Source organism: Ammodytes marinus, assembly GCF_949987685.1.
Source record: "Ammodytes marinus genome assembly, chromosome: 5".
Classification (NCBI taxonomy): Eukaryota; Metazoa; Chordata; class Actinopteri; order Uranoscopiformes; family Ammodytidae; genus Ammodytes; species Ammodytes marinus.
This window is the reverse complement of record NC_137234.1, coordinates 1,724,416-1,749,415: the sequence shown is the minus strand read 5'-3', so window position 1 is coordinate 1,749,415 and position 25,000 is coordinate 1,724,416. Positions and strand designations below refer to the sequence as shown.

The 25,000-nt window shown below is 42.4% G+C and overlaps 2 protein-coding genes across 2 annotated transcripts in view; both read right to left on the bottom strand.

Annotated features, from left to right (window-relative positions):
- Positions 1 to 8,992, bottom strand: part of znf609a (zinc finger protein 609a) — a gene marked incomplete at its 3' end in the record, with an annotated part of 26,196 nt that extends 17,204 nt beyond the window's left edge. The window contains 3 exon segments of the mRNA XM_080028453.1: positions 1,415 to 2,223; positions 4,353 to 4,496; positions 8,640 to 8,992. Of these exon segments, the coding sequence (XP_079884579.1) occupies positions 1,415 to 2,223; positions 4,353 to 4,377 (834 nt within the window). The 5' untranslated portion in view covers positions 4,378 to 4,496; positions 8,640 to 8,992.
- Positions 4,379 to 25,000, bottom strand: part of LOC307251130 (NLR family CARD domain-containing protein 3-like) — a gene marked incomplete at both ends in the record, with an annotated part of 21,155 nt that continues 533 nt past the window's right edge. Inside the window, 7 exons of the mRNA XM_080028451.1 lie at positions 4,379 to 4,496; positions 13,099 to 13,256; positions 13,524 to 13,702; positions 15,250 to 15,296; positions 16,305 to 16,466; positions 17,513 to 17,683; positions 20,868 to 22,719. Coding sequence (XP_079884577.1) covers positions 4,379 to 4,496; positions 13,099 to 13,256; positions 13,524 to 13,702; positions 15,250 to 15,296; positions 16,305 to 16,466; positions 17,513 to 17,683; positions 20,868 to 22,719 — 2,687 coding nt within the window. The remainder of the gene's footprint in view (positions 4,497 to 13,098; positions 13,257 to 13,523; positions 13,703 to 15,249; positions 15,297 to 16,304; positions 16,467 to 17,512; positions 17,684 to 20,867; positions 22,720 to 25,000) is intronic.

Below are 25,000 nucleotides of genomic sequence, written 5' to 3'. Positions count from 1 at the left end.
AATGAAAGTCCTCACAAGCAGAGAGAGAGAGAGGGAGAGAGAGAGAGGGAGAGAGAGAGAGGCATGGAGAGAGAGAGAGAGAGAGAGAGAGTGTGTGTGTGTGTGTGTGTGTGTTGGGTAAAAACTCAGCAGCCAATAGCAGAGTAGGTGGAGAGTGGGTTGGCATTTCCCTGAATTCCTCACAGAAATAAAAGGATAACTTTCTGAATGGGCTACTTTCTCTTGTGACCACAGCAACACTGTCTTAAAGGTGTGTGTGTGTGTGTGTGTGTGTGTGTGTGTGTGTGTGTGTGTGAGAGAGTGAGTGAGTGAGTGAGTGAGTGAGTGAGTGAGTGAGTGAGTGAGTGAGTGAGTGAGTTGTAAACTTAGGGGGCCACCATAGCTAGAAATATGCCCATTTACAGAGCCTAGGCTGTGTATTAACACTGGATTTTTTTTCAGCGCACACACAGTACAGACAGGTAGTGGATCATGAGGAGATATTCACTGATTTTGACTAGAAAGTGATTTTGACAACAAGCGTTCTCCAGAATCACTGACTGCACCTTTAATAATTCTTAAGGTAGTGGGAGAGACTTCGAGAGACCTTGAATATGAGTCGACAAAACATTATTCTCCTATCAACATACACACACACACACACACCCCGAAACAGACACACACATACACACTGATAAAGACATACACGCACACACACACAGACACGGAAACAGACACACACACACACACTGAAACATACAGACACACTGATACAGACACACATACACTGGAACACACACACACACAAACAGGGAAACAGACACACACACTGAAACATACAGACACTGAAACATACAGACACTGAAACAGACAGACACTGATACAGACAGACACACACACACACACACACACACACAGACAGGGAAACAGACACACACACACACAGACATACAGACACACTGATACAGACACACACATACAGACACAGACACACACACACACACACACACACACACTGAGACATACAGACACACACACACACAGAAACAGACACACACACACTGATACAGACACACAGGGAAACAGACACACACACACACACACTGGAACAGACACAGACACACACACTGAAACACACACACAGCTGGTGATAAGGTGACACTTGGAAAACCTTGAACTTGTGTCAAAAAACACAAAACATTTTAGAACTTCCTCAAGAAAAATCCTCCCTGTTGACCCCATGTAAACCGGTCAAGGACGACACACACACACACACACACACACACACACACACACACACACACACACACACACACACACACACACACACACACACACACACACACACACACACACACACACACACACACACACACACACACACACACACACACACACACACACACACACACACACACACTAAATCAAATCTCACCTTCACTCCGACCACTTTCTTCAGGCTTCTGCATTCACCGCCATTGTTGTTTTCCACTTCTTCCTCCTGTTCTGTGGCTACAGCAGGTGGCAACAGCAGTCCGATCCCTGCTGCTGAATCCAGAGAATCCAGTGCCATGTTTCCCATTATCTGCTGCTCATTCCCCGCCGCTCCGGTAGATAAATCCGGGTTTTGTATTTGTCCTTCGAACGGCAAAACGGGCGCCGCCGATTCTTTCTCCGCGTTTAAAACTCCCGCGTTCGACGTCACGACAACACCGGCGTCCATTTTGTCCACTTTTTTAGATTTCCCTGTGCCCCCTTCTTTGTCCTTTTTCACCGCTCCGGTTAACGCGCGGGATGATTTAGAACTGGGTTTGTCCCCTCCTTTTGTCGGGGTGGAGTTCGGGGTAGGGTTGGGGTTTGAGGGTAGGGTCGAACCTTGCTGAATAATGTCTTTCTTAGCAGCACTCCCTCCGTCCGAAACTGAAACAGAAACGGCTTGTGGGGCTTTCGCGCTTTCCTTAGAGTTTTTGCTACGCTTGGATTTCGATTTGCTTTCTTTGCCATGTGTCGCCACGGGGCTTACGAATTTTATATTGTCCGGTAAAGCGGCGACTGCGCTGGTTGGAGGGGCCCCCATGTTTCCCCCCCCTCCTCCTCCTCCTACTCCCTCCTTGCCACTCGACATTTCTAACTTGTCTTTTTCCAAATCTGCGTCCAGGTCGATTATTAGATTTCCTACTCCGATATCCCACTCGTCCCCGCTGTCGTAAGTGTCCACCGCATTCGAGTCCACACCTTTCCCGCCTGAAAAAGAGAGAGGTAAGGGGTTAAAGACCTACTTTACCGGTGGGAATATGAAGGTGTATTGAACTCTGAGATCCTATGAAGTATAAATCTGCAAAAATTTTAGAAATCGGTTCATCCTAGCCTGAGAAAAGGCAGAAAGAGTGTTTTATGGTCTCACTGTCTAACCCTACATTTTTATTTTTATTTTTTTTAACCTTTATTTCTACAGGTAAATCCCATTGAGACCGAAGACTCTTTTGCAAGGGAGACCTGTTTTCCTTTCCCACGTTACCATTCACACAAACATTCGTACACCGATAGCAGCAGGCTAACTATCTACCACCTGAGCCACAGTCGCTAGTGTGATGTAAAAAACTGCATATCATCCGCCCTCTCAATCTGTCTCCCCATTTCAACTCCGTGTGAATGTCGATAGTTAGCCTGCTATCGGTGTATGAATGTGTGTGTGAATGGTAACGTGGGAAAGGAAAACAGGTCTCCCTTGCAAAAGAGTCTTCGGTCTCAATGGGATTTACCTGTATAAATAAAGGTTTAAAAAAAAAAAAAAAAAAAAAAAAAACTCTGTACTATCTAATAAAGCTTGAAAATTCCCCCCCCCCAAAAAATCTTTAAAAAATAAAATGTAGAGACAGAGAGTAGCATTAACCTGCAGGGCTGCTGCTAAGGCATTAAGAAAAACTATATAAAAATAGCATTCTTTGCACTGATGGTCTCATTTGCTGTTACATGTAATTTATGATCATCAGAGGAAAAATGAGACTGTTTCAGAAATGTTTAAAAGTTCCTCGTAAATCAAATCAAATCAGTTTTATTTGTATAGCCCAATATCACAAATTAACATTTGCCTCAATGGTCTTTACACTTCATACAATATGATACAATATGACACCCTGCCCTTACACCCTTAGCTCGGCTGAGAAAAAACTATTTTTTTTTAAGAAATCTCAGGGAGAGTCGACAGAGTAAGGGATCCCTCTCCCAGGACGGACATGCTGCAATAGATGTCATAAGTAGAGAAAAATCACGAAGGAATTTGATCATTGACCAGGTGATTACATGGTAATACTAAAGTGAAGCGCGAATAGTGTGGATGCAGGAAGACTTCAGATGCTGCCAGAGGGGGAGCCGGATCGTCACGGCAATATGGCGGCTCGCTTGAGTAAAAATTAACATTAGTACCACCTGAAAATGTCTTATAACTTCAAGTGTAATCGTTGAATATACAATTTTTTTTCTAAATTACTTTACGTTTCATGTCCACTTTAAAAGGTGAAGTAAGCGGTTTATTTATGTTAATATAAGTGTTAAAATCGCTCTTTATTCATACAGTAATCACTTACATAATGTGCGCGTTTCATAAAGTAATCGGCAAATAAACTTTTCGGGGGATCCCGAAATGAATATCCAATCACAAGAAAGAACGATACAAACTGACACCCGTCTCACTCATGGTCTCACTGCCGGTGCACGCCAGAGCAACAGATGGGTGAATGTGTATGCGCCTACAATGGCGGAGCAGGTAAGAATCCTTCCCAATGTCTGTTTTGATGGTTTTTATCATGTTTTATCACACTTATGGATCTGAGATGATGCTAGATAACTTGCTGCTTGAAGACCGCAGTGCATTAATGTGGTGACGTAGGGACGAGCGAGGGGACTGCTAACTGCAGTAACTGACAGGAAGTTAGCTAAAAGAACCATTCCGCTTACAGCCCCTTTAAACCTGCAGTGTGTAGAATTTTGGGTTTTATTTCCTAGCAGATTTTGTTGAAAGTAATTATAATATCCATAAGTACATTTAATTTAGTGCATAATAGCTGATTATATGGGGGTCTCATATATGTCCATATGTCTCCATACTTTGGACCAAGGCCTAGTGCCGCCATCTTGAAAGTGTCATAGTTGGAATGTCCTCAGGTGCATTGTTTAAAATTTAGAATTGTTCTTGTCCTTGAAGGCCACTGTAGCTTCTGTTATTATTCAAAAAGGGTTGGGGTTACCCAGGGAGCGTTGCATTCTAGAACTTTGTAGAACTTTCTTGATGATGTCATATTACACACTGCACCTTTAAGGAGACATTAAAAAACGCAAACAACTCGTTATAGATTGAAGAGAGCTGCGTGAACCTGTAGGGCCGCTGCTGAGGGACATCTTAGTGGGATCTTCCCAGGGGAGAGAGGGTTTGGCTGGGCCTGCGTGGGGCCGTGGACCCCCCCTCAGGGCTGGAGCCCGCTACGCCGACCATGCCCTGGCGCACACATGGCAGCCGCCTGCAAGCAAGGGAAAGAAAGGTTAGTCTAGAGAGCAGGGGTGTCCAAACTACGGCCCAACACACACAGACTCACACACACACACAGAAACACAGAGACACACACACAGGGTAAAGACAATTCAAAAAGAGGTCCCTCTTTATTTTGTCAAATAGTATTCATTTCAATTAACTTTCTTAAATGTTTAAAATACTTTACTTACACATAGTCAGATGCAAGGATTTTCACACACACACACACACACACGCACACGCACACACGTAGTGGATCATGAGGAGATATTCACTGATTTTGACAAAAAGTGATTTTGACAACAAGCGTTCTCCAGAATCACTGACTACACCTTTAAAACAACATATAAAGGCCTTTGCACACCGGGCGCTTTTTATTCGTGCGATTAATCCGTTTATTAACGAACGTATACAGAGTCAATACAAGCTTCCACACCAGCGCCGTCATTTCGCATCGCGAATTTGCGTTTTTTATTTTTTCGAACTGGGTTCGATTTTTCTGGGACGTCGCTTCTAAAGTGGGACGCGACAAAATTCACATTTCAAAACATTCGCTTTTACGTTGCGTTTATTCGCGTCGCGCCCGGTGTGCAAAGGCCTTAACAGCGACTCCTTTAGTAAGCACATCAGATCTGAGTCAAGAGGATTTAACACAACCAAACGATAATAACATCCACGTGAACCAATATCCTGGATGAGTCAACAGAATGGTAAATAGTCTCCACTTATAAAACTCTTTTCCCTGGTTTTTCACAGACCCAAAGCGCTTTACATTGTTTTGTACACATTCACCCATTCACACACACACACATTCATACACCGATAGCAGCAGCAGCAGCTACCACGCAGGGTGCAAGCTAACTATCAGGAGACATTTAGGGTTCAGTGTCTCTTTGCTCAGGGACACTTGGACATGTGGCGGGGAGACGGGGGATCGAACCGTCGACCCTGTAACCCAGTGGACGACCGAACCGCCCTACACACTTCACCACAGCCTCCCACGAGATTATTTCTAGATAAACTAGAAAGATTAAGACCTGTTTGTTTACTCTGATAATATCTACACAAATATTTACTTCCTGGAAATGGAATACAAACAAAGAGATTATTTTAAGTCGAGGTGAGGTGGCTTTACCTACTTCACCTGGTGGGAATATGAAGGTGTATTGAACCCTGAGATCCTATGTAGTATAAATATGCAAACATTTTAGAAATCGGTTCATCCTAGCCTGAGAAAAGGCAGAAAGAGTGTTTTATGGTCTCACTGTCTAACCCTATACATTTTTCCCATGCGTGACATCACACATGGTAAACTGTGGGGTTGGGATTAACAGGACAGCTGGGCCAAGGGAAGACTGAAGGAAGACTGAGGGAAGAAAAACCTAATTCATTATATTATAATAGTGATTTTATAATGATAGAACGCCGGTTCCGTGTGGGTGACGTATTCCTTTAACGGTTATTAGTCAGATTGGCGATTGATTTTCGTTCATAAAATGTGTAAAATTATAGGTGCTTGAAGGGAATATAGGCAATAGTTCTGCAGTGGTCAGTTTCAAGTAAATATTCGTTATTTGCCTTTTATGACCCAACAATTTTAGTTCAATTGAAACACACACACACACACACACACACACACACACACACACACACACACACACACACACACACACACACACACACACACACACACACACACACACACACACACACACACACACACACACACACACACACACACACACACACTACTGGTTTCATTACATGTTGAATTCCCTACTACTACACAACGTCCTACTAACGTCCTCTCTCCTACATACTCAACATGTATATACTACATACTAAAAGCCCTACTAACGTCCTCCCTCCTACATACTCAACATGTATATACTACATACTAAAAGCCCTACTAACGTCCTCCCTCCTACATACTCAACATGTATATACTACATACTAAAAGCCCTACTAACGTCCTCCCTCCTACATACTCAACATGTATATACTACATACTAAAAGCCCTACTAACGTCCTCCCTCCTACATGCTCAACATGTATACATACTGTCTACTTAACCATCCATTGTGTATGCGAGGTTCGTCGGACCGGTTACACTGAAGTATACAGAAGCAATAAAGAATAAAAAAGACGCAATGCATTGTGGGGCGGTTGAGTAGGAAAAGTAACCTATTATGATATATCATGGGTTGCGTTCCGAATCGCATACTTTCTACTATATAGTATGGTAGAAAAAAGATTTAGGATGTCCCGATTCTTGTGGCCAGATTTAGGATGGTTAGAAGTACCCGGATGTCCTACTTCATGCGGCCAAGATTGTTAGTGTTGAAAAGTGCATCCTATTTGGGCGATTCTGACCCACAATCCAGTGCGCACGTGAAGTGACGTCACATCGACGAAGCCTCCATATGAAAACAAACGCGGATGAGACGGATATAAAAGCAAGAGGCAAGATCAAGGCTCAATGTTATGATGAAATAAGAGAGAAAAGTATGTCCCAATAATAGTATGCCTACTGCATCCTAACTAGATTCTTTTTATCATTCGATGTAGTATGTAGAATAGAAAAAAGAAAGAGGAGGAGAATTGGAACGCAACCATGGTGTTTAAATTATTCTAAATACTTTATATCAGGATTTTTTTTAAAAGAACCTTTAAACACAACTGAAAAAGTGAACACAGAAACAAGACAAAATAAAACAAACAGCTAACATGGCGTACTCTACTTTACAGGTTTCTACGGACATTGTTTAAACTAAAAAGGTAAATGTTAAGCAGAAAATAAAAAGTCAACGAGGTGTCATGTAGGTCCCTTCAGTGCTGTTATATAGTCCAGGAAAAGGCTGACATATCTGTTTAAACTTCTCTGCTTTCCGTAAGATCTCATTACGGATTTTCTCCATATATAAAGTACTAGAGAACTCCACGAGCCACATGTCAACGATATTATGGTGTTTTGAATTATTAGCATTTATTGTCATTAGCCATGTGTGTCAACTTTGGACAGTTGGCAAAATAAGAAATGCTGATTATTGTGTGTGTGTGTGTGTGTGTGTGTGTGTGTGTGTGTGTGTGTGTGTGTATTTATGTATGGATGGGGGGGTTGGGGGGCTTACCCAACGTTAATTACACACGTATAGGAACGAGACATTTCTGTAGGCTAAGCTCAGAAGCCTTCGCGGCCCGCTGTAACCTTTAGTTAGCACTGTATGTAGCTAACTTGGCTCACTTTATAAAACCACCTTACATTGAGTCCAGCTGAACAACGTTAGCTTAAATACACACACACTGGCGTTAGCTTACGAGTGCAATTATCGAGTTGTGTACATGTATTTCGATTTAAGTTGAATTTGGGGTTTTGAGGCCCGACCGCGGCCCACTATGCGCTCAACTAGATCCAATATCGGACACACACACTAGGTTAAGAGTGGCTAAGCTTCCCTTTGCAAGAAAACAACCATTTTATATGATAATAATACACATTTAATACTATAATACCCAGTACTGTATAATTGTGCACATTGGGGGTTGTATAACTGCTGCTATAACGTGATATTTACCGTGTATTCGACACGCACTGAACTCCCTGTCAAACCCTATATATTTCCATTATCGGACAGTGGTTCAAATCCCCCGTTTTAACCATTTATTTTCGCTATTATTTCAATTTCTAGCACGGCTTTATCCACGTTAGACATTTTGGGACGCTATATCGAGTCAAAATCTGACTAGGAGGGTTAGAAAATGCATTAAAATAGTTTGAAAACACGCTAAGGTTGTTATGTGTTAACGGATGGGCTAAAGGTAGAGATATCGACGCTATTTAGAAAGTGGGACAGATACGGTCGAACGCAGCGTGTTTATAGGTTTAAAATGATAGTTGGTGGAGTGGGTTGAATGTCATTTAAAGGTAGAAATAGCTTAAAATCAAGGGGGAGGCGTCCGATAATGGGTGTATAGCTTCACAGTCTCCGCAGACAAAGACGGTTGCTACTAGCCTGCTGTTGAGCTAACCCCGGGGGGAAAGCAGCTAGCAGCTAGCACGCTAGTAATGCTACCAAAAAAACAAAACACATCTGAAAGAGTATGACATATAAAGCGCAATACGTCCACTTACCCCTTGTGAAATCCCTCTCCGACTTGTGTTCATGTATTCTCCATAAATCGCTATATTAATCCCAGTTAGAAAGCCAGTAGAACAAGCCCCAGAGAGAGCGGTCAACGTGCTCGCAGTGACGCCGCCATCACAGGCTCAGAACACGGGGTGAATTCTGACGCAAACACCGGTTCGATCCTTTAGGCCTGGAAGGTGGAAAAATCAAGCTATTCCAATGCATTCCATGATTTAGGATTTTGGTATTCCCACAGTGGCCAATATAAAGCGATATTCCAGTGGGAAAGGGGGAACACACACACACACACGAATCAGGCTACACAAGACAGGCTATAGACAAGCGGACAAACAGCGCTGTTTCGGGGCTAAATGGCTGTTAAGGTACAATGAGCCCAAAACACGGACAGTGGATCATAGGGGAGACACTGGACCGGGAGTGGATTTGAGATGGATCCGGATTATGGATTGGATTCCACGGCGAAAACATCCCTGCGTACTATTTAGTATGCCAGAAAAAGATTTAGGATGTCCCAATACATGCACGTCAATTGTAGTATGCTGAAAATACATAAATGCCCCATTAACTCCAATAGCATTTTGGAGTATTCGTCTTTATTCTTGACATTTCTCGACATAATAAAAAAAAAATCTTCCTTATCTGATTTTTTTCCTCTCCTGTCTGTGGCCCTAAAACTCTTCTGTACTTTAGTATGTAGTGTAGTAAAAAGACTAAAACTCTTCTGTACTTTAGTATGTAGTGTAGTAAAAAGACTAAAACTCTTCTGTACTTTAGTATGTAGTGTAGAAAAAAGACTAAAACTCTTCTGTACTTTAGTATGTAGTGTAGTAAAAAGACTAAAACTCTTCTGTACTTTAGTATGTAGTGTATAAAGACTAAAACTCTTCTGTGCTTTAGTATGTAGTGTAGTAAAAAGACTAAAACTCTTCTGTACTTTAGTATGTAGTGTAGTAAAAAGACTAAAACTCTTCTGTACTTTAGTATGTAGTGTAGTGAAAAGACTAAACCTCTTCTGTACTTTAGTATGTAGTGTAGTAAAAAGACTAAAACTCTTCTGTACTTTAGTATGTAGTGTAGAAAAAAGAAAGAGTATGTGATTTGGAATACAGGGCTTGTTTTTTTCATGCACTGGTCAACTTATAGAATTTTTGTCTATTTATCTTCCATAACATGTCTTCTTTCATACTAGTATAAATCAAAATGTCCGGAATGTACATTTGGGTGTTTAATTGACTAATCCTTGTCTGTTTTGCGTCTGTATATTTCTCCTGTACAACCATCTTTAACGGACATTATCTCAACATTAGGTTTTTTTCTTCAATACTCAGAACCAAAAATCTACAACTTCTAAAGCACTTACATCAACTAAACTTTCCATAATCATTCTCAGCACTATTCTGAAGGTTATTACTGAAGGATTTGTTCATATGTTGTTCACTGTCTGATTTATGAGACATTTTCTTCTTTAAAAAAAAAAAATGCCGAAAATGCATTTTTAAGAGCTGTACTTACATAGTTACTTTTCAATTTATATATACGTAAACAAATTATTATTACGGTAGAAAAATACAAACTGCTCTAGGCAAGCTCCTATTACACTCACTCACTCACTCACTCACTCACTCACTCACTCACTCACTCACTCACTCACTCACTCACTCACTCACTCACTCACTCACTCACTCACTCACTCACTCACTCACTCACTCACACTAGATAGATAGATAGATAGATAGATAGCTCCTGTCAAGTCTGATGAGCTGGAAAAATAAACAAATGGTCTAATAAAATCAAGTCAAAAGTCAGAGTTTTTTATTGTCAGATCTGATATATGCAAGACAGAGGCCTCACTCACTCACTCACTCACTCACTCACTCACTCACTCACTCACTCACTCACTCACTCACTCACTCACTCACTCACTCACTCACTCACTCACTCACTCACTCACTCACTCACTCACACACACTAGATAGATAGATAGATAGATAGATAGATAGATAGATAGATAGATAGATAGATAGATAGATAGATAGATAGATAGATAGATAGATAGATAGATAGATAGATAGATAGATAGATAGATACAGGTGATACTCATATTATTAGAATATCATGGAAAATGAATTGGAATTGAGGCAAGAATTCATGCAAAAGGGTCCCAAACCAAGTACTGAGTACATGTGCATGATTATACTTTATAGAGGGCCGATATTTCTGTATTTAAAATCCCTTTTTTATTGATTTTTATGTAATATTACAATTTTCAGAGATTGTGAATGTGGGGTTTTCATAAGCTGTAAAGCCATAATAAATACAATTATAACAAATGAAGGCTTGAGATATCTCACTTTGCATGTAATGAGTCAATATAATATTTTAGTTTCACCTTTTAAGTTGAATTACTGAAATAAATGAACTTTTGCACGATATTCTAATTTTTCGAGCTTCACCTGTATATTCAAGACAGACATCAGAATTGAAATGGCGTTTATCTCTGACCCACAGTGCAATAGGAACGATACAAAAACAAAATGTAGAGTAGAATAACATGGGGGCGCCCTTAGCTCAGTTGGTAGGGCGTCCCCCCCCCATGGGCCTCGGCCAGCAGCGGACCCGGGTTCGATTCCAGCCCGCGGTCGTTCTCTGCATGTCACTCCCCTCTCTGCCCCATTTCAACTCTGTCTCTTAACACTATCAATAAAGCATAAAAATGCCCAAAAAAATATCTTAAAAAAAAGAAGAGTAGAATAAGATAAACAATATTGACATTAGATACTTTCTAAATACTAAGCAGTACAAGGATTGTTTTTGTACAATATAAAACAGTATGTATGAAATAGAATAGAAAGTGAAAAGTAGATAAGTTCAATTGAAATGTGCAATGTGATGAACCAATATTTACAATGGTTGCGTTCCAAATCTCATACTTTCTACTATATAGTTTGGTAGAAAAAAAGATTTAGGATGTCCCGATTCTTGTGGCCAGATTTAGGATGGTTAGAAGTACCCGGATGTCCTACTTCATCCGGCCAAGATTGTTAGTGTTGAAAACTGCATCCTACTTGGGGCGATTCTGACCCACAATCCAATGCGCACGTGAAGTGACGTCACATCGACGAAGCCTCCATATGAAAACAAACGGGGATGCGACGGATATAAAAGCAAGAGGCAAGATCAAGGCGCAATGCTATGATGAAATAAGAGAGTAAAAGTATGTCCCAATAGTATGCCTACTGCATCCTAACTAGATTATTTTTATCGTCCGATGTAGTATGTAGAATAGAGAAAAGAAAGAGGAGGAGATTCGGAACGCAACCAATATTTACAATATGTGCAATATGCAGTCAACTGGATGTAATGTGAAATAAATACCGATAGGGGGCGCCAGACTCATGTCAAATGCCCAATACCAACATTTCTTTCTTTGCCTTGTTAAAAAAACCCAAATGAAAACAACAGTGATTAAAAGGTGTAGTCAGTGATTCTAGAGAACGCTTGTTGTCAAAATCACCTTTTGTCAAAATCAGTGAATATCTCCTCATGATCCACTACGTGTCCGTATAGGCCTGTGTGTGTGTGTGTGTGTGTGTGTGTGTGTGTGTGTGCGTGGTAAAAAAAAGTATTATTATTACACAGCCTAGGCTCATTTCATCTCTGACTCTTCATAACTGTCTAATAAAAGCAAAAAATACACCAAAAAAAACATTACATTTTTTTTTATAGTTTAACTTTTTCCAGAAGACTAAAATGTATTTTTTTATTCTAATAAAATAGTGACTTTCTTTCCTTAAAATGCCGTTACCTTATTCTCACAGGAAAGATAATAGACTTACACTACTATTTCTTGAATCATTATTTTATCCTTGGCTTTGTGTGTGTGTGTGTGTGTGTGTGTGTGTGTGTGTGTGTGTGTGTGTGTGTGTGTGTGTGTGTGTGTGTGTGTGTGTGTGTGTGTGTGTGTGTGAGTGTGTTATCTTTTCTCACTGTGGACCTAACTGAAACCTAAAATTCAAGGCCGGAAATAGGTGTCCCCTATCGTGGGTCCCTCTGTGCACATCTAATTAAAATCATAGATCAGTTGGGGGCGCCCTTAGCTCAGTTGGTAGGGCGTCCCCCCCCCCCCCCCATGGGCCTCGGCCAGCAGCGGACCCGGGTTTGATTCCAGCCTGCGGTCGTTCTCTGCATGTCACTCCCCTCTCTGCCCCATTTCAACTCTGTCTCTACACTATCAATAAAGCATAAAAATGCCAAAAAAATCAGTTTATCAATGGAAAACTATATACCTTACCGACCAGTGGTGGCCGATATTACATATAAAGTGCCCACCATCTCTACCTGTGTGTGTGTGTGTGTGTGTGTGTGTGTGTGTGTGTGTGTGTGTGTGTGTGTGTGTGTGTGTGTGTGTGTGTGTGTGTTACAGTTGGAGACTCTCCCTCCTACAGACGACACAGAGATACTGAGGCACCAGGCCACGACAACCAAAACCCAGCATACAGAGGTTCAGTGAATGTGGTGTTGAAGGTGTGGAGGTGGATCAGTGAGTCAGAGGAGACACTGTAGAAGGACAGAGAGCCAGCAGGACAGTCCACATACACTGCTACTCTGTGAGAGACAGAGGAGGAGGGGATGGATGTGGATATGTGAGAGACAGAGGAGGAGGGGATGGATGTTTCTCTGTGAGAGACAGAGGAGGAGGAGATGGATGTTCTTATGTCATTGTGCCAGACAGAGTAAACACCAAGATCCTCGGAGCAGCTCAGACTCCAGGACTGATCGTTGTGTCCAAACCAACAGTCATTACCGCTTCCTTTCCTGCTGATTCCTCTGTAACTCACTGATGTTTTAACCCTTCCGCTCAACTTGACCTCCCAGTAACGGCGACCAGTCAGATCATTACTACACAGCAGCTGTTGCTTGTAGTCAAACCTCTCTGGATGATCAGGATATGGCTGCCTCTCCTCCACCGATGTCACCCTCCTGTTGTTGTCAGACAGTTTGAGGAGTCTGTGTACTGTGTTTGTGTCCAGTGTGAGTTCACAGGAATCTGATGGAGAGAACAAGACACAACACAGCAGCAGTTGTTCACCAGACATTACATTATATGTCATTTAGCAGACAAAGCGACTTACAACTAGAGCACACATTCATACACCGATAGCATCAAAACCTCCGAATGACGTCATTGTTTTACATCTTCTGTCAAACTTCTAAAGGCCAGGACACACCGGCCCGATAATCGCCGTCGTAGAGTTTCGAGGGGACGGAGACACGAATCTGTTTGGTGTGTGCCGTGAAATCGGTCGTAGTTGATGTCGTCGGGCGGACAGTCTTTCAGTTTGAGCAATTTGATTTGTGGAGGGCTAGCGAATCAGTGAAGCCCGGAAGTGAAGCGGGTAGCACAAACAGCTAACAACAGTTAGCCATCGTTTTAATGTGTTTGTTTGTTTCGTTCAGCGAGTACTCACATGCATCAACCCTTGTTGACTGCTCGACACCATGCTCGACACTCTTTGCTAAAAATGGTGCTCTTTATGGTCCATAAATATAAATACGTATTTCTATCTATGTTTATGCTCTAGAGAGCCGTCCCATCATTTCCGGCTTCCGTATTTTTTCGGGCCACAATACAGATTAGCGCCGCCTGCTGTTATGGAGACATTACGTCCCGCGCAAGCGCAGAGCGTACGGAAAGGCAACAGTCGGTTTGGTGTGTTCTTTGCACTTTTTCGGCCGCGACGGGAAGACTGGAGCTCCCTGAATCGGCAGTCACCATTTTCGGGTAGTCGGACTGGTGTGTCCTGGCCTTCACTTGTGATTTAAACTACTTTAACACTTGCTGCCTTTTTTTTTGCAGGAATCAAAGTAAACACACACTTATATACGAACATACGTAAACTGAATAGCATCTGAGAATGCACTATTTAAATGTGTGAGCAGAGAATGGACATATTTACTGTATGAATGTAATGCTCTATTAAAGGAATACTTCACCCAGACGGAACCGGCGTTCTATCATTATAAAATAACTATTATAATATAATGAATGAGGTTTTTCTTACCTCAGTCTTCCCTCAGTCTTCCCTTGGCCCAGCTGTCCTGTTAATCCTAACCCTAACCCTACATTTTACAATGTGTGAAAAATGTAGGGTTAGACAGTGAGACCATAAAACACTCTTTCTTCCTTTTCTCAGGCTAGGATGAACCAATTTAATTTTTTTTGCACATTTATACTAAATAGGATCTCAGAGTTCAATACACCTTCATATTCCCACTGGTGAAGTAGGACTTTAAGTGATTTTTTTTGTGGACCCCAAGAAGACTTGCTCCTCCCATTTTGGTGAAAGCTAATGGGGATCCTTTTAACAATAAACAATAAAGGGGGCGCCCTTAGCTCAGTTGGTAGGGCGTCCCCCCCCATGGGCCTCGGCCAGCAGCGGACCCGGGTTCGATTCCAGCCCGCGGTCGTTCTCTGCATGTCACTCCCCGTTCTGCCCCATTTCAACTCTGTCTCTACACTGTCAATAAAGCATAAAAATGCCAAAAAAAATATCTTCAAAAAAACAAAAAAAACAGTAAACAATAAACACTTACACTTCCTCAGACCAGGTTTCATCCATCGCTCTCCACGAGGTTCCAACCTGCAGGAACAAACAGAATAAACCTTCAAAAACATTCACTCAGATCCACCGTTAAACCTGCAGTGTGTAGAATTTGGGGTTTTATTTCCTAGCAGATTTTGTAGAAAGTAATTATGATATCCATCAGTAAATTTAATTTAGTGCATACTAGCTGAAAAAAACGTTTTGAATATTTTTTTTTTTCCCTTAGAAAGGGTCTCATATATGTCCATATTTCTGCATATTTTGGACCAAGGCCTTGTGCCGCCATCTTGAAAGTGTCATTGTTGGAATGTCATCAGGTGCATTGTTTAAAATTTAGAATTGTTCTTGTCCTTGAAGGCCACTGTAGCTTCTGTTATTATTCAAAAGGGGTGGGGTTACCCAGGGAGTGTTGCATTCTAGAACTTTGTAGAACTTTCTTGATGATGTCATATTACACACTGCACCTTTAAGTAATGTTGTAGAGTTTATCTTTTGAGCTGCTTAAAGAAGCGCACCTCTAGAGTGTTATCATGTCACACACAGACTTTCTGAATGAACTGATTATCGGGGGTGGGGTTGTACATTTACTATGTCAATTGTTTGCCCTGTTGATTTTTGACTCAGTTTCATGTTGTACTTGTTCTAAAGGTATCCTACAAAAGAGCTAAGCTAACCTTGATATGCAACTTTTGCCCATTTCTATAAAAAAAAAATGCACACACAGGAACGGTTTCCTTCACCTTTTCTTAAAGCTGGGGTATGTAATTTCTGATTGGTCAAAGTTAACATGAGCTGTACACTTTGACCAATCAGAGCGAGGCTCCGATTCTCTGTTCTTATTGGCTGTTGGGACTGTCCATTCACTTTGGCACGACTTTGTTGGTGTAGAGCGTGTCAGGGAGGGACCAAAGGGGAGGGACCAAAGAGAACAAGTGGAGCGGTTGAGGCATTTGGATTCGAATCTCTATCCCAACTGCCATTTTCTCCCCAAATCCTCCACCCCAGCTTTAAGTCGGAGAAAGTCTGTAAGTTGTCTCTTCATACCTGAGAGTCTCCAGTCTCAAGAGGGGATCCTCCAGCAGCTTCACCCCTGAGTCTCCTGGATGGTTGTAGCTCAGGTCCAGCTCTCTCAGATGGGAGGGGTTGGAGCTCAGAGCTGAGGCCAGAGAAGCACAGCCTTTCTCTGTGATCAGACAACCTGAAAGACTACACACACACACACACACACACACACACACACACACACACACACACACACACACACACACACACACACACACACACACACACACACAGCGAATTCCAATTTTTTTTGGTGGCATCTTTTTGATTTATAAGAGATGAGATTGGGTAAGGAGGGGAATGACAAGCAGAGAACGACCCGGGCTGGATTCTAACCCGGGTCTGCTGTGAATAGGACTGAGCCTCTATGGAATTTCATTTGTACAGAAGGTCTGGAATCGCTCAATTGACAAACGTTAACTCACTTGAAGGTGGGTGTCTGTTGAAGTTTAAAACTATTGGACCTACCCAGTGCCACTCTGGATCTGCCAACCAATCGCATAACGTTTTGGTCGTGACGTATGTCATGCACCGGCTTCTGACTACAACTGAAACTGGTGCACAACCTCAACGTCATTGTTCTCAGCCACTCCCTCTGTTCGCTGATTGGACCGGTAAAAATCTGGCTGATAAAACCCTCGAATATACCGCAGACCCACTGACTACTGAAGGGAAATGAAACTTGAGCAGAAGTACGTAGGCGGGCGCTGAGAAAGACCTTCAATGCTAATAATCTAGTACGTTCAGTGCAGGCTAACGTTATCACTGAAAAAAAATGTTAATTCAGGCCTTTTCAGAGATATAACTGGGCAGGCTTTTCTTTCTTTATTTCTTTAGCTTCAGCACCTAGTAACTCTAAACAAATTTAAGGCTGTTGTTAAGAGTTTGAAGTTGGACTCCATCGGAAATTGTGAATGTTTTTAGTTAAGAATCTTATTTTTATGTTTTACAACTGTATTTAATATCGAACTTGTATTTTGTATTGTGTTTTATGTGTAACTGTGTTCTGCTGTCCATCTTGGCCAGATCTCTCTTGTAAAAGAGATTTTAATCTCAATGAGACTAACCTGGTTAAATAAAGGATAAATAAAATAAATACATTTATAGAAACAGATCACAGGATCATGGTGAAGATTCTAACATCAAGAAACATTTAATGGTTATGTGATAAACAGAAGATGGATCCTGACCTGAGAGTTTCCAGTTTCCAGTGTGGACTCTTCAGTGCAGCAGACAGATGCTTCACTCCTGAATCCTGCAGGTCGTTGTTACTCAGGTCCAGCTCTCTCAGACTAGAGGAGGAGCTGAGAACTGAGGACAGAGCTTCACAGCCTTTCTCTGAGAGGTTACAGCTGATTAGCCTAGGAATATATATATATATATATATATAAACACAACATACAGTACGTGACAACATTTCATTTTGTAGTTGATACTAGTTTTTTCTTTTTACACCATTTTCCCCAAGGGATCACAAATATATTTTCTGATAAATATTTTCAGCATTTACAACTTTCACATCAGTCAGTGCGTTTCCATGGGACAGCTATATTGGATTAAGTCATGTACCGATTTTGCCACTCGAACGGACCGCGTCACTTGTCTAAGAACACATGGCTTTTCAGAGAATCGGATAAATGTCCGATGCATGGCTGTCTCCACTATGCTAGGTGGCGCTGTAGCCCTTTCAACAACAAGTGGTTATAGAGCCACGTCCGGTTCCCTTCCGGCAAAAACACAATTATTTATTACGTCATCTCCTTCCACTTCCTTGTGAAATCCCCGGCAGGGATTCTCGAGCAAGCGCAGAACGCAAACTCCGATAAGCGATGTCCGATCCCTGTATACATGCAGAGAGAATGCCGACTATGAACGAGTCATCTAGGTGTTCCTATCCGACTTCGCTTGTCCGTTAATGTGCCGATTTGTGTGTGAAGTAGATCGGATAAAGGTGCATTTTACAAGTCCTGTTGAAGTCTTATTCATTTATTTATCCGATTATGAGTCTGCATGTAAATACACTGACTGACTCCACCTTTAAGCTTAAACACCTACAACATGTTTCTCTCTCTCCCCCTCTCTCTCTCACACACACACACACACACACACACACACACACACACACACACACACACACACACACACACACACACACACACACACACACACACACACACACACACACACACACACACACACACGTAAGCGCACTGATTGACTGAAAAGATAATTGGCAAAATGACTGGGGAGAGAATAACACCATGGTTGCGTTCCGAATCGCATACTATTTCTTTTCTCTATTCTACATACTACATCCGACGATAAAAATAATCTAGTTAGGATGCAGTAGGCATACTATTGGGACATACTTTTCTCTCTTATTTCATCATAACATTGCGCCTTGATCTTGCCTCTTGCTTTTATATCCGTTGCATCCCCGTTTGTTTTCATATGGAGGCTTCGTCGATGTGACGTCACTTCACGTGCGCACTGGATTGTGGGTCAGAATCGCCCAAATAGGATGCAGTTTTCAACACTAACAATCTTGGCCGCATGAAGTAGGACATCCGGGTACTTCTAACCATCCTAAATCTGGCCACAAGAATCAGGACATCCTAAATATTTTTTCTACATACTATATAGTAGAAAGTATGAGATTCGGAACGCAACCCATGTGACAGTTACAGATCATCCTTTCCAGGTTCATGAAGCCTGACCTGAGAGTCTCCAGTTTACAGAGTGGGCTCTTCAGTCCAATAGAGAGACGCCCCACTCCATAATCTCGCAGGTCGTTGTTACTCAGGTCCAGCTCTCTCAGACTAGAGGACTGGGAGATGAGAACTGAGGACAGAGCTTCACAGCTTCTCCATGTCAGGTTACATCCGAACAGCCTTAGAATATATATAAATACAACATAACGTTAGCCTCATAGCATAGTTGCCTAAATGATATTTACTCTACTCCACTTTTACTCTACATCTACTTTTCGTTAGCCTAAGAGCATAATTGCCTAAGTCATATTTTAAGGGTTATAGAGTTGGGTAAAGTAGATGTAGAGTAGAGTAGATGTAGAATAGAGTAGATGTAGAGTAAAGTGGAGTAGAGTAAATATAATTTAGGCAATTATGCTATGAGGCTAACGATATGAGAAAACATTTCTTTTAATTTTATTTCATTTATTCACAGCTCTCGACCATAGTAGTACAATGTAAAAAATCAAAGCTGAATTTCTCCCCCTGGATCAACAGACATTTAGCCTGGTCCGACCAGAGCATCGCACTTCATTTAGCCTGGTCCTACCAGACCATCGTACTTCATTTAGCCTGGTCCTACCAGACCATCGTACTTCATTTAGCCTGGTCCTACCAGACAATCGTACTTCATTTCATTTTTACAGAAGGTCTGGAATTGCTCAATTGACAAACGTTAACTCGCTTGAAGGCGGGTGTCTGTTGAAGTTTAAAACTATTGGATCTGCCCAGTGCCACTCTGGATCTGCCAACCAATCGCATCATGTTTGGTCGTGACATTTTGTCATGCGCCGGCTTCTCAGCCACTCCCTCTGTTCGCTGATTGGACCGCCAAAAATCTGGCTGAGAAAACCCACTAATATACTGCAGACCCAGACTGACTACTGAAGGGAAATGAAAATTGAGCGGAAGTATGTAGGCGGGCGGTGCCAGGCTACTACACATCCATATCTGTACCTGAAAATAGTGGTGGCAAAATAAGTGAACAAAATTTAAACAACACCAAGTCACGGTTGATCCATGAAGCCTGACCTGAGAGTCTCCAGTTTACAGAGTGGACTCTTCATTCCAAAAGAGAGATGGATCACTCCTGAATCCTTCAGCTCGTTGTTACTCAGGTCCAGCTCTCTCAGACTAGAGGAGGAGCTGAGAACTGAGGCCAGAGCTTCACAGCATCTCCATGACAGGTTACATTCACTCAGCCTGAAAGGGAGTTAATAATAAAGACAAACATTGATACAGTATGACATCTACAGTTTACAGATCATAACATTGATCATCACTGAGTTGATTGATCGATTAATTAAGCATTAAGTTCTCAGGCAAGAAAGTGATCCATTTAATAATAATAATGTATCACATTTATATAGCGCTTTCAATCACACTCAAAGCTCTTTACAGGGTTCCAGGTTCCATTCATTCACACACAGTCATACCGGTGGTGGTAAACTACCATAGTAGCCACAGCTGCCCTGGGGCAGACTGACGGAAGCGTGGCTGCCATTCAGCGCCTACGGCCCCTCAGACCACCACCTCAAACATACAGCAGTCATACACATTCACACCAGGCAAGGTGGGTGAAGTGTCTTGCCCAAGGACACAACAACCATGACACAAGTGGCAGGGCGGGGATCGAACCGCCAACCCTTCGATCATTGGCCGACCCGCTCTCCCACCTGAGACACAGTTGCCCCATTTGAAGAATGATCTGAACTTATCAATTAGTTGACTAAGAAATTCAGTAGTAACAAACCTACACATATGAAAGAGTATCTGTAGTGATGTGTGAACTTACAGCGCCTTGTTGGAGACTTTGACCACTGGCAGCAGCCTCAGAAAAACTCCCTCTGAAGCAGAGTATTTCTTCAGGTCAAACACGTCTTGCTCTTTCCCTGCTAAGATGAAGGCCAGAGCGGACCACTGAGCAGGAGACAGTTTATCTGTGGAGAGACGTCCTGAGCTCAGGGACTGTTGGATCTCCTCCACAAGAGAATGATCGTTCAGTTCATTCAGACAGTGGAACAGATTGATGCTTCTCTCTGGAGAGATATCCTCACTGATCTTCTTCTTGATGTACTCGACTGTAGCCTGATTGGTCTGTGAGCTACTTCCTGTGTTTGTCAGCAGGCCTTGTATACGATTCTGATTGGTCGGCAGTGAGAGACCAAGCAGGAAGCGGAGGAACAAGTCCAGGTGTCCAGTTGGACTCTCCAAGGCGTTGTCAATAGCAACCCTGTGGACTTCTGTATGGTCCACAAACCTCATGGATGTTTTGCTGAAGAACCGTCGCACACGTTCAGAAAGAGTTTGCGGTACCGTCTCGGACATGACATTCCTGTTTTTGTTAATGAGTTCCTTCTCTACATAGAGAGCGGCCAAATACTCATGAACTGTCAGATGGATGAAGCTAAACATCTTCAGGTCATCATCCCTCCTCCCAAGTTCCTCCTTAAAGATCTCCGTGAACACTCCTGACCAAACCGCAGCTCTTCTCACATCGATGCCGCTCTCTTTTAGATCTTTCTCGTAGAAGATCAGGTTGCCTGTTTGCAGCTGGTGGAAAGCTAGTTTAGCTAATGACTTAATGTATTGACTGTACTTTTTGGGGGTTTTCCTCTTTTTCGTTTGATGGATCTGAAACTTCATGAATTCTGTGTACATCTCAGTCAGGGTCTTGGGCAGCTCTCCGTCCCCTCTGGTCTCCATCCAATCCTCCAGGACTATAGCAGTGATCCAGCAGAAGACTGGGATGTGGCACATGATGTGGAGGCTTCGTGATTTCTTGATGTGGGAGATGATTCTGCTGGCCTTCTCCTCCTCATCTCTGAATCTCTTCCTGAAGTACTCCTCTTTCTGTGGGTCAGTGAACCCTCTGACCTCTGTCACCATGTCAACAAAATCAGAATGGATCCGATTGGCTGCTGCGGGTCGTGTGGTTATCCAGAGGCGAGCAGAGGGAAGCAGATTCTTCTTGATGAGGTTTGTCAGCAGCACGTTGACTGAGGTGGACTCTGAAACATCACAGTCTGTGTCCTTGTTTTCATCGGTAGAACAGTCCAGTTCAATCCGGCTCTCATCCAGTCCATCCAAAACAAACAGAAGTTTGAATTTGCTGTCGTCAAAGCAGGTTTTTCCTGAAGACTGCAGAGTTGTAAATATTTCGTTAAGCGCTTCTTCACTGATGACTCTGGCCTCCTTGATACATTTATGAACGAGCTTCGCCAGACTGAACTTTTCTTCCTTCCATAAGTTCAAATCGCGAAAGGTGAAAAGGAATATGAGATGCACATCTTGATTGGCTCTTCCTTCGGCAAAGTCCCAAACAAACTTTCTCGCAAGAAATGTTTTGCCAATTCCTGCAATTCCCATGGTGAGCACTGTTCTAATGGGTCTTCCAGAGGGGGGTTGGAAAATGTCACTTGGGTTAATTGATTTCTCCGTTGCTGCTGGTTTCACCCCCTCAATCTGTCTGATTTCATGCTGTTTGTTGATGTCTGCGTTCCCCCCAGCTGTGATGTACAGCTTGGTGTAGATATCGTCCAGAATTTGTTCATCCTTCTTCTGTGCCCACCCTTCTTGTGCGCACTTCAATGAAACCCGGAGGTTTGACTGGAGCTGTTGTTTGTAAAATGAGATGGGTTTGGGCGCTGGTAGGGCAACAATTACATCTGTGTGTCAGAAGTAGACAAAACCCCCCCGATAGAATTAGACTTTATATGTAAAAATGTACTTTCTCAAATAGAAAAACTTAAGGGGCACTGTGTAACATTTTAAGTAATTTTTTTAGCTAAAATCAATATCCTCATTCATAAATATGTCCTCATTGGTGTAAAATCACCTCTGCCAATAATCTGAATTATCCTCCTGAGCGGAGAATTACAAATATTAATATTAAATTTTGTCCATTGAGCAGGCAAGTCTTATGGAGGAATCCATGTTGGTTGGAATGTCATCAGGTGTGTAATGACTGGGGGGGTAGGGGTTTGGGACACAGGTGCGGACCCAGGTGTGTCTGAAAGTTATCCCCGGAGGTATAACCACTAAATCGCAAAAGCGACTACAGGGAGAGGGAGAAAACAAAAATGCACGGAGCGGTAAAGGGCCACACAGGCTACCTTTAATATAACAAACTAAAGCAACAACTAAACCACCACTGCCAAGCAGTTGAACGCATACACAAGTAAAACAGTTGACTTTGCAACACAGAGAGCACTCAGAGACAACCTCTCACTACCTCCGAAGGTGAGACAATGAGCAGCACAGAGCACTGGGGTCTCAGGGCAGATATAACCTCCTCACACCTGGGCTCAATCAGCCAATCAGTGCCACACACACCTGATTGCAGTGGGAGAATCAGTCACCATTCTCACAGAGCTGAAATCTTCCGTTTCCTCACAAGGTGCATTGTTTAAAATTTAGAATTGTTCTTGTCCTTGAAGGCCACTGTAGCTTCTGTTATTATTCAAAAGGTGTGGGGTTACCCAGGGAGCGTTGCATTCTAGAACTTTCTTGATGATGTCGTATTACACAGTGCCCCTTTAATAATAATAATAATAATTTTTATCATAATAAAATAAATGTTTGCCTTCATTCTGAGAGGAGGACGGTCCAATGATTGCTGAGGTCTCTCCAACAGTATTGATATTCACACACACTGTGGGAGAGAGAAACAGTCTTTACATGTTTTCATTTGACTGACAAAGAGAGAAAATATTTTTCTTTCATTTTTTGGTAGTTCTTACAGGCCTATTTCACCTGGTGGGAATATGAAGGTGTGTTGAACTCTGAGATCCTATGTAGTATAAATGTGCAAACATTTTAGAAATCGGTTCATCCTAGCCTGAGAAAAGGCAGAAAGAGTGTTTTATGGTCTCACTGTCTAACCCATGGACATATAAAGAAATGGACACCGTATTGAAACATGGCGCCCATTCATTCCTATGAAAGCTGCTCATAGGCGCAGAGAAGCAACAAGGAAGCATAATCCGGAAATTCCATGCGGCCCAAAGCATTACGTAGCATGGACGTAGCTGCACTATGGACCTATCAAGAAAGAGGGCGGCAAGCGTAGCGGACTGGAGGCGGGTGTCTCGTTCTGTAGCATCTAGCCTGGCGAAAACAAACTGAAAGCCGTTAAAAGCCGTTGGGCTAATAAAACGCTTGAGGTGGCGTTTTGAAATGAGAAAACTTCCATTTTAATAGTATATGGTCTAAAGATAAGTATGAGCCTATGATTGATATCCAGAAAAAATGTGCAGAGACACAATCTTGTTCGCTGCTTGTACTGTGTGGACAGGGACATCTGCCTACGGGCCGCATGAAAATAAGCTCCACCCCTTACCATGCAATACCAACGGGTTGGCCACATGTCCATGCTGGCTGCTCGGAGAAGGCACAGTCCTGGGGGCCTGGTCTAAGTGAGACCATAAAACACTCTTTCTGTCTTTTCTCAGACTAGGATGAACCAATTTAATTTTTTTTTGCACATTTATACTACATAGGATCTCAGAATTCAATACACCTTCATATTCCCACCAGGTGAAGTAGGCCTTTAAATTGTGTTATGTTCTACAAATGTCATAACAATCATAATACCATCTACCATCGCCTCTGCCCTTCCAACTGGACCTTCCCTAAACACTAAACAAACAGTGCTGTGTCTGAAATCGCGCTCTTCTGTACTTACACTTACTTTTTTGAGTGCACTTTGCGCAAAACCGGAGAGTGTGCCAAAATGCAGTGCACTGTAAGTTCCTCGGTCGTGCACTCAAAACGGTCTAAAACTTGAGTATGGAGCGATGGACACTTTCCACACTCAACGGCCGCCATCTTGCCTACGTAGCGGAGAGGACGGGACATTAAAATCAAAATAGACGAGCTTGAAGCAACCGTGGAGACAGACGCGCTCTACAAAAGTTAAATTACACA